This window comes from Giraffa tippelskirchi, chromosome 8 (assembly GCF_054371585.1).
Source record: "Giraffa tippelskirchi isolate mGirTip1 chromosome 8, T2T-mGirTip1v1.2.pri, whole genome shotgun sequence".
Taxonomy (NCBI): Eukaryota; Metazoa; Chordata; class Mammalia; order Artiodactyla; family Giraffidae; genus Giraffa; species Giraffa tippelskirchi.
The window spans coordinates 67,619,336-67,635,531 of record NC_137282.1 but is presented as its reverse complement, the minus strand read 5'-3'; the positions used below and the strand labels follow the sequence as shown (position 1 = coordinate 67,635,531).

Below are 16,196 nucleotides of genomic sequence, written 5' to 3'. Positions count from 1 at the left end.
TGCACACAGTGGGCTTTCAGAACCTTAGGAGACTTGAGCCATTCCCACTCGAGCCAGAACCCTCCCCAGGAAGGAAAACAGCTGTGGAGTCCTTTTGGCCCCAGCACTGGTTCCGAAACCCTGGCGGCTCCTAGAGCCTCTACGGTGTGAAGAGGGAGGTCCCTTTTGACAGAGCTTTCCGGCCGTCAGATCTAAGCTGCTGTTTCACTGTCAGCTGTGTCTCTTCCGTTGCAGTGTTGCAGGTGGGCCACGCTGCTCCAAAGGAGCTCACAAGCTGAGTTTCAAGGGAGGTATTGAGAGGACAGGGATGGCTACAACGTGCTGCAAACTGAGTGAGGGTCCCCACAATCCTCAGCAAAGGTGTGTGGTGTGCAAGTGGGGAGTAGAGGGCCCCCAAGTTCCAAAGGAAGGGAGGTACTCGGGAGCTAAAGCCCTTGGCTGCTGTGGTAGCAGCTGCAGATGGCAGCTCGTCCACAGTGCACTTCGAATGAGGTCATATGAGCGGGACTCTGGAAATGGCTCCGAAATCCAGAGAAAGGGGTCAGGGTATGTGGGAATCCGGCGCGGGTGGGGGGTGGATGAAGGAAGGTGTCCTTCCTCTCTCCAGTGCAATTTGGTTTGGTGAGTCTCAAAGCTACCAGATGGCACTTCCCAAGTCAGGCCCCCGCAGGAATCAGGGTGGGCTGCATGCCTCGGCCCCTGCCACAGGGACAAGCCACACCAGTGGCCTCCCTGAGCTCCAATGGCCGGATCTGGGGGTTCTGTCTGGGTGCACACCTGCTTGTTCTGGCCAAGTTCCCCGCTTCTCTGAGCACCAGCTTCAACCTCTCGAATGAGGACATCGATTGCTACCTTGGCACGTTACTCTCTTCATCCTGTGAAGACTCATTAGGCTTATCCTACAATTACTAGCTGGCCCGAGGAGATATCTCCTGAATCCAGATTAAGCTGGAGTCTCCCAGGCTCATCTGGCATGTCTTCCCTGAAGTCTGCCAAAACCCACACCCTTGCGTTTCCAGGGACTCCCCTTAGCCAGCTGGGCAGAAAACCCAGCATGTTTCAAACAAGCTGACAGACAAGCGGGAGAGGACTCACGGGCAGACGGCTTCCCTCAGGTCTCGGGTGGAGCTCTGGGACCACAGCAGCAACAGGCCATCCCAGTCCCTGGGCTCAGCAGCGCCCTCATTCTCACGCCGGCGGCTCTGCCCTGAGGGGAGCAGGAAGGTCACCAACTGCCGCAGGCGGACCTCACGCCCCTCCCACTTATGGAGCCTGACCTCCCCCGGCCCCACCCCTTCCCCTACCCCAGCAGGACGAGAGCTCCTCTTCCCCTGGCTTCTAACGTGAGGCCCGGCCCTGGGCCCCGACTGGGCACTGCCCCAGTCCGGAGCCAATCACAGTGGCCAAGGAGGTGGAAGGCACCGATTGGCCAGGGCCAGGTCATGTGACCATACTCCCCAGGAAACTCAAATATTACCAAGATTCCCTAAGAAACCAATGAACAAAATTATCCAGTAAAGGCAAACCGTACTTTTTAATGAGGCCAAAGTCACAGAAAAAAAAAAAAAAAAAGCTTCACAATGAAGTGCTCAAGGAAGCTACAAAATAAACTTTCAAAAAAGTTTAGTAGTTTTTTTAATAGGGTGACGGAGAGCTATACCTATCCCATATATGTGAATTTAGGTTTAAACTAGATTTCCCTTGGCTATTTTATAAGACAAAAAAACCCACATCACCCCCTTTTACTCCCCCCCACACCCAAAAAGTGTTTTAATCTATTGAATTTTTGTGTCCTCAGTTGTGTCTGATTCACAGCAACTCACGATCTCTACACAGCCAGGCTCTTCCGTCCATGGAATTCAGGGCAATTTTTTCTGTCACAGTAAATGCCCACCCTGGGTGATCCAAACGGAAGGGCTCAGAGGCTCCTGAGAGACTAACTCCTTTCAGCTGAGCACAGAGCTGGCTCCTCACTGGGATGCCTGTGGCCTGGGGCTCCCAGAGGGGAGAGCAGCACTCGCCCCACCGTGTGGTCACTGCTGGAAGTGCAGGCTGCTCCTCACTCCCCCTTGACAGTGTCCCTGAGGGCAGAACAGTGTGAAGTTAATCAAGGTGGAAACGCAAACTCCAATGCAAGCAAACTTCCCTCAAGGTCTCCAATACCACTCAGGAACAGGGTATTGGAAACTGCAGGGGATGACATGAATGAAGATGGAGACTTGACACCTTACACCGAGTTCACTTCCAGTTATCCCTAGACAAACATTCCATGAAAACTTGTCACAAATCTAGAGGAACAATGAGCCGAAACCGGACACGTGCTTTGAGTCTTCACACACAAAACTAAAAGGCAGTCCACAAAAAAAACCAGGAGAATACAGTGGACTTTGCAAAATCAAAGATATCTACTGTGGGAAAGACCTCAGTACAAAAGCAAAAGACAGGTCACACATCGCGAGACGAATGAGTGGAAACACAAAGCTTATCAAGGATGTGTCTCCAAACAGACAAAGAACACCAACACAACAAGCCTGTGAAAACTAGGGAAAGGTCTGAAGGGACACCAGACTGAGGAAGACACACACAGAGTATCCCGGATGATGTCCAGCACTGAGGGCCTGAAGAATCAACAGTCTAGTTGTACCTCCTCAGGCCTGTGTGACCCTGGGTGAGGCCTCTGTTTCCCGGTGGCTCTGAGAGATGGACAGGGAGGAAGGGGAAGAGAAATCACTTGCATTTCTAATACTCACAGCAAAGTCTTCCAATGAGAAGGGAATTATCACCCCCACTGACAATGCCATTCACTGAAGTGATCCCCACGGGTCCATCTAACCCAGAAGGGAAGGAAGGACCTGTTCTCACAAAACGGCGAGAGATGGAAGAAGGAAGATCAAGCCCACACCAATCCCTGGAAAGAGAAGCTGTGCTCAGGGCTTGAAAGAATTCCTATTTGGAAAATGATATCCCAGCCCCACAAGGCAATCCACAGCTTCGATGCTATTCCTCCCAAAATGCCAATGCATTTTCGCACCCAACCAAGAATTGCAAAAGGGGTACGGAAACAGAAAAGAGCCTAAATTGTCAATACAATCCGACGAAAAAGCCCCGATACGGACATCCAAGGTTGTGTGAAAGGAAATTAGACGACCAAACTAGGATCCTCAGGAGAGTATCGGAGAAGGCAATGGCGACCCACTCCAGTACTCTTGCCTGGAAAATGCCCTGGACGGAGGAGCCTGGTAGGCTGCAGGCCATGGGGTCGCGCAGAGTCAGACACGACTGAAGTGACTTAGCCGCAGCAGCAGCAGCAGGAGCCGGACAGTATGCTATTGGGAATACAACAACACACACAGATCCAGATCGATGGAATAAAGTTGAGGGTCCAGACACAGACCCCAGCATCCATGCTCAACTCATCTCTGACACAGAAGGGGAGAATATCCAAATGGGAACAAGAAAGCCTCTTCAATACATGTCCATGGGAAAACCAGACAGCTACATCTGAAGAACGCTATTGGTTTTGATCTCAGACCACCTCAATATCGGGGAAAACCTCACCCTAAAGGCTGATGTCATGAGATAGCTAGAAAGAAGCGTAGGTCAAAGGCTCCTTAACATCAGAGTCTCCTTGCCATTTGCTGGGCGGAGGTAGAAATGGGTCTCTTCAAGTAAGGGAAAGAGGTACACGAAGTACACCAATGGGTTTCCATCCAATGGAACCTCTTCACAACAGAGAAGCTAAGCAAGCATTCACAAATGCAAAAGAGAGGAAACGGAACACGAGAGACTCCTTGCAAGTGGTGTATCTGAGAAGGGGTTCATATGGAAAGAGACGAAGAATGCACAGCACTCAGATTCCAAGAAACACCACCACCACCCTTGACCCTTCCCCCATGACCAACTCCGACCTAAAGCCTTTCTCTCCCTCTAACCTATCCCTAAAACATAACCCTCATCTAATCATATACATGTGCATTCCTAGCATCCATCCGTCCACACACGAGAGAGAAAGAGGAAGACACAGACTGAATTGAGAAAGGAAAAGAGAGGGACACAGCCAGAGAGAGACACGGAACCAAAGAGAGGAAAGGAGTCGATGGTCCAGACTTTTCATCAATCTGTCTCGAAGGTAGAAGCAATGACAGCGCCCATCCACCCCAGAAGGGGGAAAAGGACGGAAGGTTTGGAGAGGAAAAGACAAGAACGCAGGGAGCCATTAGAAGCTCAGCCACCCGCAGAAGCCGAGCTGGGACACTTGAACAGAATCTCAATGGAAACAGAGGACCAGAAAGTTGGCCACTCTTTTCTATAAGAGAGGGAGACCTTCGAGTCTTCCTTTCGGTCCTCCAACTTGGATGCGGGGTCTCAAAACAGTCAGGAGGGGGAGTGCCTTTTCCTGGGTACCACGGCACATCCAGGCCTCGTTCTGCCCCATTCTGTGCTGTGTCAGCCCAGGAAGGAATCTTTCTTTCTGAAGTCTCAGCGCACACGCTCCACGTGATATCGGCCCCAGGTGGAAAGGCATGGAGCTGCTCGTAGGCCGACAGACCTAGGAAGCAGATGGGAGAATGACCGCCACTCTGCAGATGGAGAGACTGGGGAAACCCTGAGGGGCATATGCTTGTCCAGGGCCACACCACTTATGAGAAGAAGGAGCCTGGTCTGAGAGCAGCGGGGCCCTCGGAGCTCAGGCCCTGGCTGCACCCAGGCCTCCCCAGGGCTGTCGGCTGGGCTGGGTGGGTGTCACTGTGCCTGCACATGGCTTAAGGGTGGTGGTCGAGCAGTCAGAAACCCAGGGATTCGCTTGGGAAGTTTTGGGGAAGGGACCTCAGCACGAACCCCAGGAAATGATGTCACCTGCCGGCAACAGAACCCAACAGAACCCGCAACCCGGGTATCCAGGCCTCGAGAGCGGAGAGGAGCCCCCAGCCAGATCACTTGCTGCCGAGATGTTCTGCTGTTTGCCCCTGCCCAGAGGCCGGGGCCTCAGGAGAGCTCACAGGCAGTGTGCGTGGGCACCCTGTCGACGTTGGCTCAGGGCACCCCCGAGACGCCTCTGGCCCTTTGCCCGGAGAAACAGAAAGGTAACACGGGGAGCCCCAGGCCGGGCCAGGCCACCTCTCCCATGCCACCCGGAAACACCGGGTCCTTTGCCTGTGTGTGTGGATGCGGGTTTCTCGGGGTGTGTCTCCCTCAAGGAAGCCCAGGTGGATGTGGGGTCAGAAGCCTGCGGACAAGTTGTGTCCACACCCCAGGGGAGAGCATGCTGGGCGGGATGGGGAGAGTGCGGGCAGGGCCGGCCGCCCAGGCTGACCTCACACCCTCAGGTGGGTCTCTTTCCTCCCGGGTGGGGATCTGAGCAGACACACGTCTCTGACCCTTCTGGGCAGAGAAGTTCGAGCAGGCCGAAGCAGCGGCTCCACTGGCCAGGCCCAGCTCGGAAAACTCCCAGCATGGCTGGCTGACGGTCACTGTCGTTGCAGAGCTTCCCACGTGATGAGGCCGAGGACGGGGACACCCCATCCAGCTCCCGGAGGGAGGGGTCGGAGCACCACCCCCCCGCCCGTGAGGCCCAGTGCAGGCTCCAGGTGAGCGTGCCCACGGAGGCATCAGCCCCACCGGGGGCGAAGCGGAGGCGGGGAAGGCCTGCTGCCGAGACACCGCCCAGGATACACCCGGCGGCCCAGTCTGAGGCTGCCACGGAGCTCAGCACACCCGGCTCCGACCCAGAGTCCCGAGAACCCCGGCCTCTGAGGCAGCAGGAGGACCTGGAGCCCAGCACGCCAGAGCACAGAGGTGAGGACGCTGGGGCTGGTGTACGGGAGTGTGTGCGGAGGGGGTGCTGAGCTACACAGGGACGAGTCCCCGAAAGCTGCTGCTGGGCCTGCAGCAAGCGCTGGCCTCACACCCCCCGCCCCCCATCTTGCACACTTCAGTCCCAAAAGACATCCGACCCTGGGTATTCTTTGGGAATCTCTTGGAAGCTTTCTGTCCCGGGATACGCACATGCCAAGGCTGGCCTGCGGGCAAACGATGCTTCTCCCACAGCTCTAGCACTGGCCTCCAACTGGAACCAGGCTCCACTTCCCAGACCTGTCCCTACAGAGGTGGTGGCTCCAGGTGCAGGACCCAGGGATCCACCGAGGGCAGATGGAGAACCGAGACTTGCCCTCGCAGAGACACCAGGCCAGCTGGGTACTGGCCAGCACACCGGGCAGATCGGATCTCCGTGCCTGCAGGACCCCCAGCCCCAGGCACTGATGTCCCACCCCCTCAGCCAGAACCTCCACCTCCACGTGCACCTCTACCTGCTCGGCCTTTGGCAGGAGAACCCGAGGCAGAGGAGGAGTCACCGCCTCGGCAGGGAGAGCCTGCCCTGGCTCCCGCGCAACACCCAGACGCCCACGATGACTCACCCACCCCTGCAGGGAGAACGAGCCCCCGCTCTGGACAGAGACCCAGAGCCCTTGCCGGAAACACCACGTCCAGGGGAGCGGTCGGCTCTGCAGCCTCCATCCCTGTCTGCTCACCGTGGACGCCGTCAACTCGGTCTGCCCCCAGGGGACATGGAGTTCCTTTCCCCCGAACTGCTTTGCATTTGGTTTGTTTCCACCTTTCTGGTGATGTTTTCTTTTTTGCGTGGTTTCCTGTATTTTTGTTGGTTAAGTTGGGATTAGTAAACTTTTTCATCATTGTTGCAATTTGGGAACACTGTTGTGTAACTCTGGTGATACTGTGTTACCATCACCACTTTGTAGTTTCAGACCCGTTCCATCTTTATGCCCCACCCCCCAACAAAGCCTGGATTCAAGGCAAGCACGCCCTGTTCATCCCTCCGCCCGATCCTGAACACAATTTCATCTTTTCCTTCTGCATTCCTTCCTATATTCTTGGTGTCCCCAATCAATGACTCTCAGTGAAATGACTGAAGGAGTTTTTTTCGGACGCTCCACCTACTGTAAGACTCCACTGGAGAGTTCTCATGTTTATGTCCTTTGAACTAGCCTTTGATAGCTGAAAGGACGTTGTACGTCCTTTCAAGATACCATGTGCCAAACGAAGCCCTTTTGGCAAATGCCATCATTATCTCCAGGCAGGCATTGCTGTTTGAAGGGTGCCATCTCAGCCAGAAGGCAGAGGCTGAGCTCCTCTTGTTGCACCAGCTCCCAAAAGAAGCCAAGAAAGGGAGCTGGAACAACAAACCACCCCAACGCCCAGGAAAGCGTTCTTCATGACAGAAGGCTAGAAAATGACCCAACATCCTTGTGGCCCAGAACCCCTCTAGAAATTCACTGTTCCATAAAAAAGAGAAACAGATGGGAAGTTCCAAGGAGAGGCAATGCCCATGGCCAGTGTATTTTAGAGACGGCCTGACCGCTCCGGGGAAGACACGCACTGACAGAACCCCTTGGGAAACAGCCGTGATAGTCCTCACTGTCGTAAGGGATTCCTCTGGGGACAACCTGCCCTGGGCACCACACGAGGGAGCAGACCGGCTTCTCTTCCTCTGCCCCCACACCATTCACTCATGAAGGCAGCTCAGGTGTTCTCATGCCCTGCCTGCCTGCCTGCCTGGCTCATCCGTGAGCTGTGACCACCTCCAGGACAGGACTCCACCTTCTGCTCTCTGTGTACCGTGAATCTGCACACAGTGGGCTTTCAGAACCTTAGGAGACTTGAGCCATTCCCACTCGAGCCAGAACCCTCCCCAGGAAGGAAAACAGCTGTGGAGTCCTTTTGGCCCCAGCACTGGTTCCGAAACCCTGGCGGCTCCTAGAGCCTCTACGGTGTGAAGAGGGAGGTCCCTTTTGACAGAGCTTTCCGGCCGTCAGATCTAAGCTGCTGTTTCACTGTCAGCTGTGTCTCTTCCGTTGCAGTGTTGCAGGTGGGCCACGCTGCTCCAAAGGAGCTCACAAGCTGAGTTTCAAGGGAGGTATTGAGAGGACAGGGATGGCTACAACGTGCTGCAAACTGAGTGAGGGTCCCCACAATCCTCAGCAAAGGTGTGTGGTGTGCAAGTGGGGAGTAGAGGGCCCCCAAGTTCCAAAGGAAGGGAGGTACTCGGGAGCTAAAGCCCTTGGCTGCTGTGGTAGCAGCTGCAGATGGCAGCTCGTCCACAGTGCACTTCGAAGGAGGTCATATGAGCGGGACTCTGGAAATGGCTCCGAAATCCAGAGAAAGGGGTCAGGGTATGTGGGAATCCGGCGGGGGTGGGGGGTGGATGAAGGAAGGTGTCCTTCCTCTCTCCAGTGCAATTTGGTTTGGTGAGTCTCAAAGCTACCAGATGGCACTTCCCAAGTCAGGCCCCCGCAGGAATCAGGGTGGGCTGCATGCCTCGGCCCCTGCCACAGGGACAAGCCACACCAGTGGCCTCCCTGAGCTCCAATGGCCGGATCTGGGGGTTCTGTCTGGGTGCACACCTGCTTGTTCTGGCCAAGTTCCCCGCTTCTCTGAGCACCAGCTTCAACCTCTCGAATGAGGACATCGATTGCTACCTTGGCACGTTACTCTCTTCATCCTGTGAAGACTCATTAGGCTTATCCTACAATTACTAGCTGGCCCGAGGAGATATCTCCTGAATCCAGATTAAGCTGGAGTCTCCCAGGCTCATCTGGCATGTCTTCCCTGAAGTCTGCCAAAACCCACACCCTTGCGTTTCCAGGGACTCCCCTTAGCCAGCTGGGCAGAAAACCCAGCATGTTTCAAACAAGCTGACAGACAAGCGGGAGAGGACTCACGGGCAGACGGCTTCCCTCAGGTCTCGGGTGGAGCTCTGGGACCACAGCAGCAACAGGCCATCCCAGTCCCTGGGCTCAGCAGCGCCCTCATTCTCACGCCGGCGGCTCTGCCCTGAGGGGAGCAGGAAGGTCACCAACTGCCGCAGGCGGACCTCACGCCCCTCCCACTTATGGAGCCTGACCTCCCCCGGCCCCACCCCTTCCCCTACCCCAGCAGGACGAGAGCTCCTCTTCCCCTGGCTTCTAACGTGAGGCCCGGCCCTGGGCCCCGACTGGGCACTGCCCCAGTCCGGAGCCAATCACAGTGGCCAAGGAGGTGGAAGGCACCGATTGGCCAGGGCCAGGTCATGTGACCATACTCCCCAGGAAACTCAAATATTACCAAGATTCCCTAAGAAACCAATGAACAAAATTATCCAGTAAAGGCAAACCGTACTTTTTAATGAGGCCAAAGTCACAGAAAAAAAAAAAAAAAAAGCTTCACAATGAAGTGCTCAAGGAAGCTACAAAATAAACTTTCAAAAAAGTTTAGTAGTTTTTTTAATAGGGTGACGGAGAGCTATACCTATCCCATATATGTGAATTTAGGTTTAAACTAGATTTCCCTTGGCTATTTTATAAGACAAAAAAACCCACATCACCCCCTTTTACTCCCCCCCACACCCAAAAAGTGTTTTAATCTATTGAATTTTTGTGTCCTCAGTTGTGTCTGATTCACGGCAACTCACGATCTCTACACAGCCAGGCTCTTCCGTCCATGGAATTCAGGGCAATTTTTTCTGTCACAGTAAATGCCCACCCTGGGTGATCCAAACGGAAGGGCTCAGAGGCTCCTGAGAGACTAACTCCTTTCAGCTGAGCACAGAGCTGGCTCCTCACTGGGATGCCTGTGGCCTGGGGCTCCCAGAGGGGAGAGCAGCACTCGCCCCACCGTGTGGTCACTGCTGGAAGTGCAGGCTGCTCCTCACTCCCCCTTGACAGTGTCCCTGAGGGCAGAACAGTGTGAAGTTAATCAAGGTGGAAACGCAAACTCCAATGCAAGCAAACTTCCCTCAAGGTCTCCAATACCACTCAGGAACAGGGTATTGGAAACTGCAGGGGATGACATGAATGAAGATGGAGACTTGACACCTTACACCGAGTTCACTTCCAGTTATCCCTAGACAAACATTCCATGAAAACTTGTCACAAATCTAGAGGAACAATGAGCCGAAACCGGACACGTGCTTTGAGTCTTCACACACAAAACTAAAAGGCAGTCCACAAAAAAAACCAGGAGAATACAGTGGACTTTGCAAAATCAAAGATATCTACTGTGGGAAAGACCTCAGTACAAAAGCAAAAGACAGGTCACACATCGCGAGACGAATGAGTGGAAACACAAAGCTTATCAAGGATGTGTCTCCAAACAGACAAAGAACACCAACACAACAAGCCTGTGAAAACTAGGGAAAGGTCTGAAGGGACACCAGACTGAGGAAGACACACACAGAGTATCCCGGATGATGTCCAGCACTGAGGGCCTGAAGAATCAACAGTCTAGTTGTACCTCCTCAGGCCTGTGTGACCCTGGGTGAGGCCTCTGTTTCCCGGTGGCTCTGAGAGATGGACAGGGAGGAAGGGGAAGAGAAATCACTTGCATTTCTAATACTCACAGCAAAGTCTTCCAATGAGAAGGGAATTATCACCCCCACTGACAATGCCATTCACTGAAGTGATCCCCACGGGTCCATCTAACCCAGAAGGGAAGGAAGGACCTGTTCTCACAAAACGGCGAGAGATGGAAGAAGGAAGATCAAGCCCACACCAATCCCTGGAAAGAGAAGCTGTGCTCAGGGCTTGAAAGAATTCCTATTTGGAAAATGATATCCCAGCCCCACAAGGCAATCCACAGCTTCGATGCTATTCCTCCCAAAATGCCAATGCATTTTCGCACCCAACCAAGAATTGCAAAAGGGGTACGGAAACAGAAAAGAGCCTAAATTGTCAATACAATCCGACGAAAAAGCCCCGATACGGACATCCAAGGTTGTGTGAAAGGAAATTAGACGACCAAACTAGGATCCTCAGGAGAGTATCGGAGAAGGCAATGGCGACCCACTCCAGTACTCTTGCCTGGAAAATGCCCTGGACGGAGGAGCCTGGTAGGCTGCAGGCCATGGGGTCGCGCAGAGTCAGACACGACTGAAGTGACTTAGCCGCAGCAGCAGCAGCAGGAGCCGGACAGTATGCTATTGGGAATACAACAACACACACAGATCCAGATCGATGGAATAAAGTTGAGGGTCCAGACACAGACCCCAGCATCCATGCTCAACTCATCTCTGACACAGAAGGGGAGAATATCCAAATGGGAACAAGAAAGCCTCTTCAATACATGTCCATGGGAAAACCAGACAGCTACATCTGAAGAACGCTATTGGTTTTGATCTCAGACCACCTCAATATCGGGGAAAACCTCACCCTAAAGGCTGATGTCATCAGATAGCTAGAAAGAAGCGTAGGTCAAAGGCTCCTTAACATCAGAGTCTCCTTGCCATTTGCTGGGCGGAGGTAGAAATGGGTCTCTTCAAGTAAGGGAAAGAGGTACACGAAGTACACCAATGGGTTTCCATCCAATGGAACCTCTTCACAACAGAGAAGCTAAGCAAGCATTCACAAATGCAAAAGAGAGGAAACGGAACACGAGAGACTCCTTGCAAGTGGTGTATCTGAGAAGGGGTTCATATGGAAAGAGACGAAGAATGCACAGCACTCAGATTCCAAGAAACACCACCACCACCCTTGACCCTTCCCCCATGACCAACTCCGACCTAAAGCCTTTCTCTCCCTCTAACCTATCCCTAAAACATAACCCTCATCTAATCATATACATGTGCATTCCTAGCATCCATCCGTCCACACACGAGAGAGAAAGAGGAAGACACAGACTGAATTGAGAAAGGAAAAGAGAGGGACACAGCCAGAGAGAGACACGGAACCAAAGAGAGGAAAGGAGTCGATGGTCCAGACTTTTCATCAATCTGTCTCGAAGGTAGAAGCAATGACAGCGCCCATCCACCCCAGAAGGGGGAAAAGGACGGAAGGTTTGGAGAGGAAAAGACAAGAACGCAGGGAGCCATTAGAAGCTCAGCCACCCGCAGAAGCCGAGCTGGGACACTTGAACAGAATCTCAATGGAAACAGAGGACCAGAAAGTTGGCCACTCTTTTCTATAAGAGAGGGAGACCTTCGAGTCTTCCTTTCGGTCCTCCAACTTGGATGCGGGGTCTCAAAACAGTCAGGAGGGGGAGTGCCTTTTCCTGGGTACCACGGCACATCCAGGCCTCGTTCTGCCCCATTCTGTGCTGTGTCAGCCCAGGAAGGAATCTTTCTTTCTGAAGTCTCAGCGCACACGCTCCACGTGATATCGGCCCCAGGTGGAAAGGCATGGAGCTGCTCGTAGGCCGACAGACCTAGGAAGCAGATGGGAGAATGACCGCCACTCTGCAGATGGAGAGACTGGGGAAACCCTGAGGGGCATATGCTTGTCCAGGGCCACACCACTTATGAGAAGAAGGAGCCTGGTCTGAGAGCAGCGGGGCCCTCGGAGCTCAGGCCCTGGCTGCACCCAGGCCTCCCCAGGGCTGTCGGCTGGGCTGGGTGGGTGTCACTGTGCCTGCACATGGCTTAAGGGTGGTGGTCGAGCAGTCAGAAACCCAGGGATTCGCTTGGGAAGTTTTGGGGAAGGGACCTCAGCACGAACCCCAGGAAATGATGTCACCTGCCGGCAACAGAACCCAACAGAACCCGCAACCCGGGTATCCAGGCCTCGAGAGCGGAGAGGAGCCCCCAGCCAGATCACTTGCTGCCGAGATGTTCTGCTGTTTGCCCCTGCCCAGAGGCCGGGGCCTCAGGAGAGCTCACAGGCAGTGTGCGTGGGCACCCTGTCGACGTTGGCTCAGGGCACCCCCGAGACGCCTCTGGCCCTTTGCCCGGAGAAACAGAAAGGTAACACGGGGAGCCCCAGGCCGGGCCAGGCCACCTCTCCCATGCCACCCGGAAACACCGGGTCCTTTGCCTGTGTGTGTGGATGCGGGTTTCTCGGGGCGTGTCTCCCTCAAGGAAGCCCAGGTGGATGTGGGGTCAGAAGCCTGCGGACAAGTTGTGTCCACACCCCAGGGGAGAGCATGCTGGGCGGGATGGGGAGAGTGCGGGCAGGGCCGGCCGCCCAGGCTGACCTCACACCCTCAGGTGGGTCTCTTTCCTCCCGGGTGGGGATCTGAGCAGACACACGTCTCTGACCCTTCTGGGCAGAGAAGTTCGAGCAGGCCGAAGCAGCGGCTCCACTGGCCAGGCCCAGCTCGGAAAACTCCCAGCATGGCTGGCTGACGGTCACTGTCGTTGCAGAGCTTCCCACGTGATGAGGCCGAGGACGGGGACACCCCATCCAGCTCCCGGAGGGAGGGGTCGGAGCACCACCCCCCCGCCCGTGAGGCCCAGTGCAGGCTCCAGGTGAGCGTGCCCACGGAGGCATCAGCCCCACCGGGGGCGAAGCGGAGGCGGGGAAGGCCTGCTGCCGAGACACCGCCCAGGATACACCCGGCGGCCCAGTCTGAGGCTGCCACGGAGCTCAGCACACCCGGCTCCGACCCAGAGTCCCGAGAACCCCGGCCTCTGAGGCAGCAGGAGGACCTGGAGCCCAGCACGCCAGAGCACAGAGGTGAGGACGCTGGGGCTGGTGTACGGGAGTGTGTGCGGAGGGGGTGCTGAGCTACACAGGGACGAGTCCCCGAAAGCTGCTGCTGGGCCTGCAGCAAGCGCTGGCCTCACACCCCCCGCCCCCCATCTTGCACACTTCAGTCCCAAAAGACATCCGACCCTGGGTATTCTTTGGGAATCTCTTGGAAGCTTTCTGTCCCGGGATACGCACATGCCAAGGCTGGCCTGCGGGCAAACGATGCTTCTCCCACAGCTCTAGCACTGGCCTCCAACTGGAACCAGGCTCCACTTCCCAGACCTGTCCCTACAGAGGTGGTGGCTCCAGGTGCAGGACCCAGGGATCCACCGAGGGCAGATGGAGAACCGAGACTTGCCCTCGCAGAGACACCAGGCCAGCTGGGTACTGGCCAGCACACCGGGCAGATCGGATCTCCGTGCCTGCAGGACCCCCAGCCCCAGGCACTGATGTCCCACCCCCTCAGCCAGAACCTCCACCTCCACGTGCACCTCTACCTGCTCGGCCTTTGGCAGGAGAACCCGAGGCAGAGGAGGAGTCACCGCCTCGGCAGGGAGAGCCTGCCCTGGCTCCCGCGCAACACCCAGACGCCCACGATGACTCACCCACCCCTGCAGGGAGAACGAGCCCCCGCTCTGGACAGAGACCCAGAGCCCTTGCCGGAAACACCACGTCCAGGGGAGCGGTCGGCTCTGCAGCCTCCATCCCTGTCTGCTCACCGTGGACGCCGTCAACTCGGTCTGCCCCCAGGGGACATGGAGTTCCTTTCCCCCGAACTGCTTTGCATTTGGTTTGTTTCCACCTTTCTGGTGATGTTTTCTTTTTTGCGTGGTTTCCTGTATTTTTGTTGGTTAAGTTGGGATTAGTAAACTTTTTCATCATTGTTGCAATTTGGGAACACTGTTGTGTAACTCTGGTGATACTGTGTTACCATCACCACTTTGTAGTTTCAGACCCGTTCCATCTTTATGCCCCACCCCCCAACAAAGCCTGGATTCAAGGCAAGCACGCCCTGTTCATCCCTCCGCCCGATCCTGAACACAATTTCATCTTTTCCTTCTGCATTCCTTCCTATATTCTTGGTGTCCCCAATCAATGACTCTCAGTGAAATGACTGAAGGAGTTTTTTTCGGACGCTCCACCTACTGTAAGACTCCACTGGAGAGTTCTCATGTTTATGTCCTTTGAACTAGCCTTTGATAGCTGAAAGGACGTTGTACGTCCTTTCAAGATACCATGTGCCAAACGAAGCCCTTTTGGCAAATGCCATCATTATCTCCAGGCAGGCATTGCTGTTTGAAGGGTGCCATCTCAGCCAGAAGGCAGAGGCTGAGCTCCTCTTGTTGCACCAGCTCCCAAAAGAAGCCAAGAAAGGGAGCTGGAACAACAAACCACCCCAACGCCCAGGAAAGCGTTCTTCATGACAGAAGGCTAGAAAATGACCCAACATCCTTGTGGCCCAGAACCCCTCTAGAAATTCACTGTTCCATAAAAAAGAGAAACAGATGGGAAGTTCCAAGGAGAGGCAATGCCCATGGCCAGTGTATTTTAGAGACGGCCTGACCGCTCCGGGGAAGACACGCACTGACAGAACCCCTTGGGAAACAGCCGTGATAGTCCTCACTGTCGTAAGGGATTCCTCTGGGGACAACCTGCCCTGGGCACCACACGAGGGAGCAGACCGGCTTCTCTTCCTCTGCCCCCACACCATTCACTCATGAAGGCAGCTCAGGTGTTCTCATGCCCTGCCTGCCTGCCTGCCTGGCTCATCCGTGAGCTGTGACCACCTCCAGGACAGGACTCCACCTTCTGCTCTCTGTGTACCGTGAATCTGCACACAGTGGGCTTTCAGAACCTTAGGAGACTTGAGCCATTCCCACTCGAGCCAGAACCCTCCCCAGGAAGGAAAACAGCTGTGGAGTCCTTTTGGCCCCAGCACTGGTTCCGAAACCCTGGCGGCTCCTAGAGCCTCTACGGTGTGAAGAGGGAGGTCCCTTTTGACAGAGCTTTCCGGCCGTCAGATCTAAGCTGCTGTTTCACTGTCAGCTGTGTCTCTTCCGTTGCAGTGTTGCAGGTGGGCCACGCTGCTCCAAAGGAGCTCACAAGCTGAGTTTCAAGGGAGGTATTGAGAGGACAGGGATGGCTACAACGTGCTGCAAACTGAGTGAGGGTCCCCACAATCCTCAGCAAAGGTGTGTGGTGTGCAAGTGGGGAGTAGAGGGCCCCCAAGTTCCAAAGGAAGGGAGGTACTCGGGAGCTAAAGCCCTTGGCTGCTGTGGTAGCAGCTGCAGATGGCAGCTCGTCCACAGTGCACTTCGAATGAGGTCATATGAGCGGGACTCTGGAAATGGCTCCGAAATCCAGAGAAAGGGGTCAGGGTATGTGGGAATCCGGCGCGGGTGGGGGGTGGATGAAGGAAGGTGTCCTTCCTCTCTCCAGTGCAATTTGGTTTGGTGAGTCTCAAAGCTACCAGATGGCACTTCCCAAGTCAGGCCCCCGCAGGAATCAGGGTGGGCTGCATGCCTCGGCCCCTGCCACAGGGACAAGCCACACCAGTGGCCTCCCTGAGCTCCAATGGCCGGATCTGGGGGTTCTGTCTGGGTGCACACCTGCTTGTTCTGGCCAAGTTCCCCGCTTCTCTGAGCACCAGCTTCAACCTCTCGAATGAGGACATCGATTGCTACCTTGGCACGTTACTCTCTTCATCCTGTGAAGACTCATTAGGCTTATCCTACAATTACT

General features: G+C 55.0%; 2 protein-coding genes across 2 annotated transcripts; both read left to right on the top strand.

The window, feature by feature from the left end:
* The first annotated feature begins 2,715 nt into the window (after nt 1–2,715).
* On the top strand, nt 2,716–6,701 carry LOC145517124 (uncharacterized). Its single transcript, XM_081519385.1, has 3 exons — nt 2,716–5,084; nt 5,484–5,796; nt 6,049–6,701. Exons 1-3 carry the CDS (start codon nt 4,848–4,850, stop codon nt 6,675–6,677), a joined length of 1,179 nt encoding a protein of 392 aa, XP_081375511.1. The 5' UTR covers nt 2,716–4,847; the 3' UTR covers nt 6,678–6,701.
* Nucleotides 6,702–10,358: 3,657 nt separating this feature from the next.
* LOC145517100 (uncharacterized) lies at nt 10,359–14,352 on the top strand. The gene is made up of 3 exons (XM_081519358.1): nt 10,359–12,727; nt 13,127–13,439; nt 13,692–14,352. Exons 1-3 carry the CDS (start codon nt 12,491–12,493, stop codon nt 14,318–14,320), a joined length of 1,179 nt encoding a protein of 392 aa, XP_081375484.1. The 5' UTR covers nt 10,359–12,490; the 3' UTR covers nt 14,321–14,352.
* The last annotated feature ends 1,844 nt before the right edge of the window (nt 14,353–16,196 follow it).

Coding starts and splice junctions, on each gene's coding strand:
- LOC145517100 (XM_081519358.1), top strand. CDS start 12,491: ATGATGTCACCTGCCGGCAACAGAACCCAACAGAACCCGCAACCCGGG. Junction 12,728..13,126: donor TTGCCCGGAGAAACAGAAAG/GTAACACGGGGA, acceptor CTGTCGTTGCAG/AGCTTCCCACGTGATGAGGC. Junction 13,440..13,691: donor CAGCACGCCAGAGCACAGAG/GTGAGGACGCTG, acceptor CTTCTCCCACAG/CTCTAGCACTGGCCTCCAAC.
- LOC145517124 (XM_081519385.1), top strand. CDS start 4,848: ATGATGTCACCTGCCGGCAACAGAACCCAACAGAACCCGCAACCCGGG. Junction 5,085..5,483: donor TTGCCCGGAGAAACAGAAAG/GTAACACGGGGA, acceptor CTGTCGTTGCAG/AGCTTCCCACGTGATGAGGC. Junction 5,797..6,048: donor CAGCACGCCAGAGCACAGAG/GTGAGGACGCTG, acceptor CTTCTCCCACAG/CTCTAGCACTGGCCTCCAAC.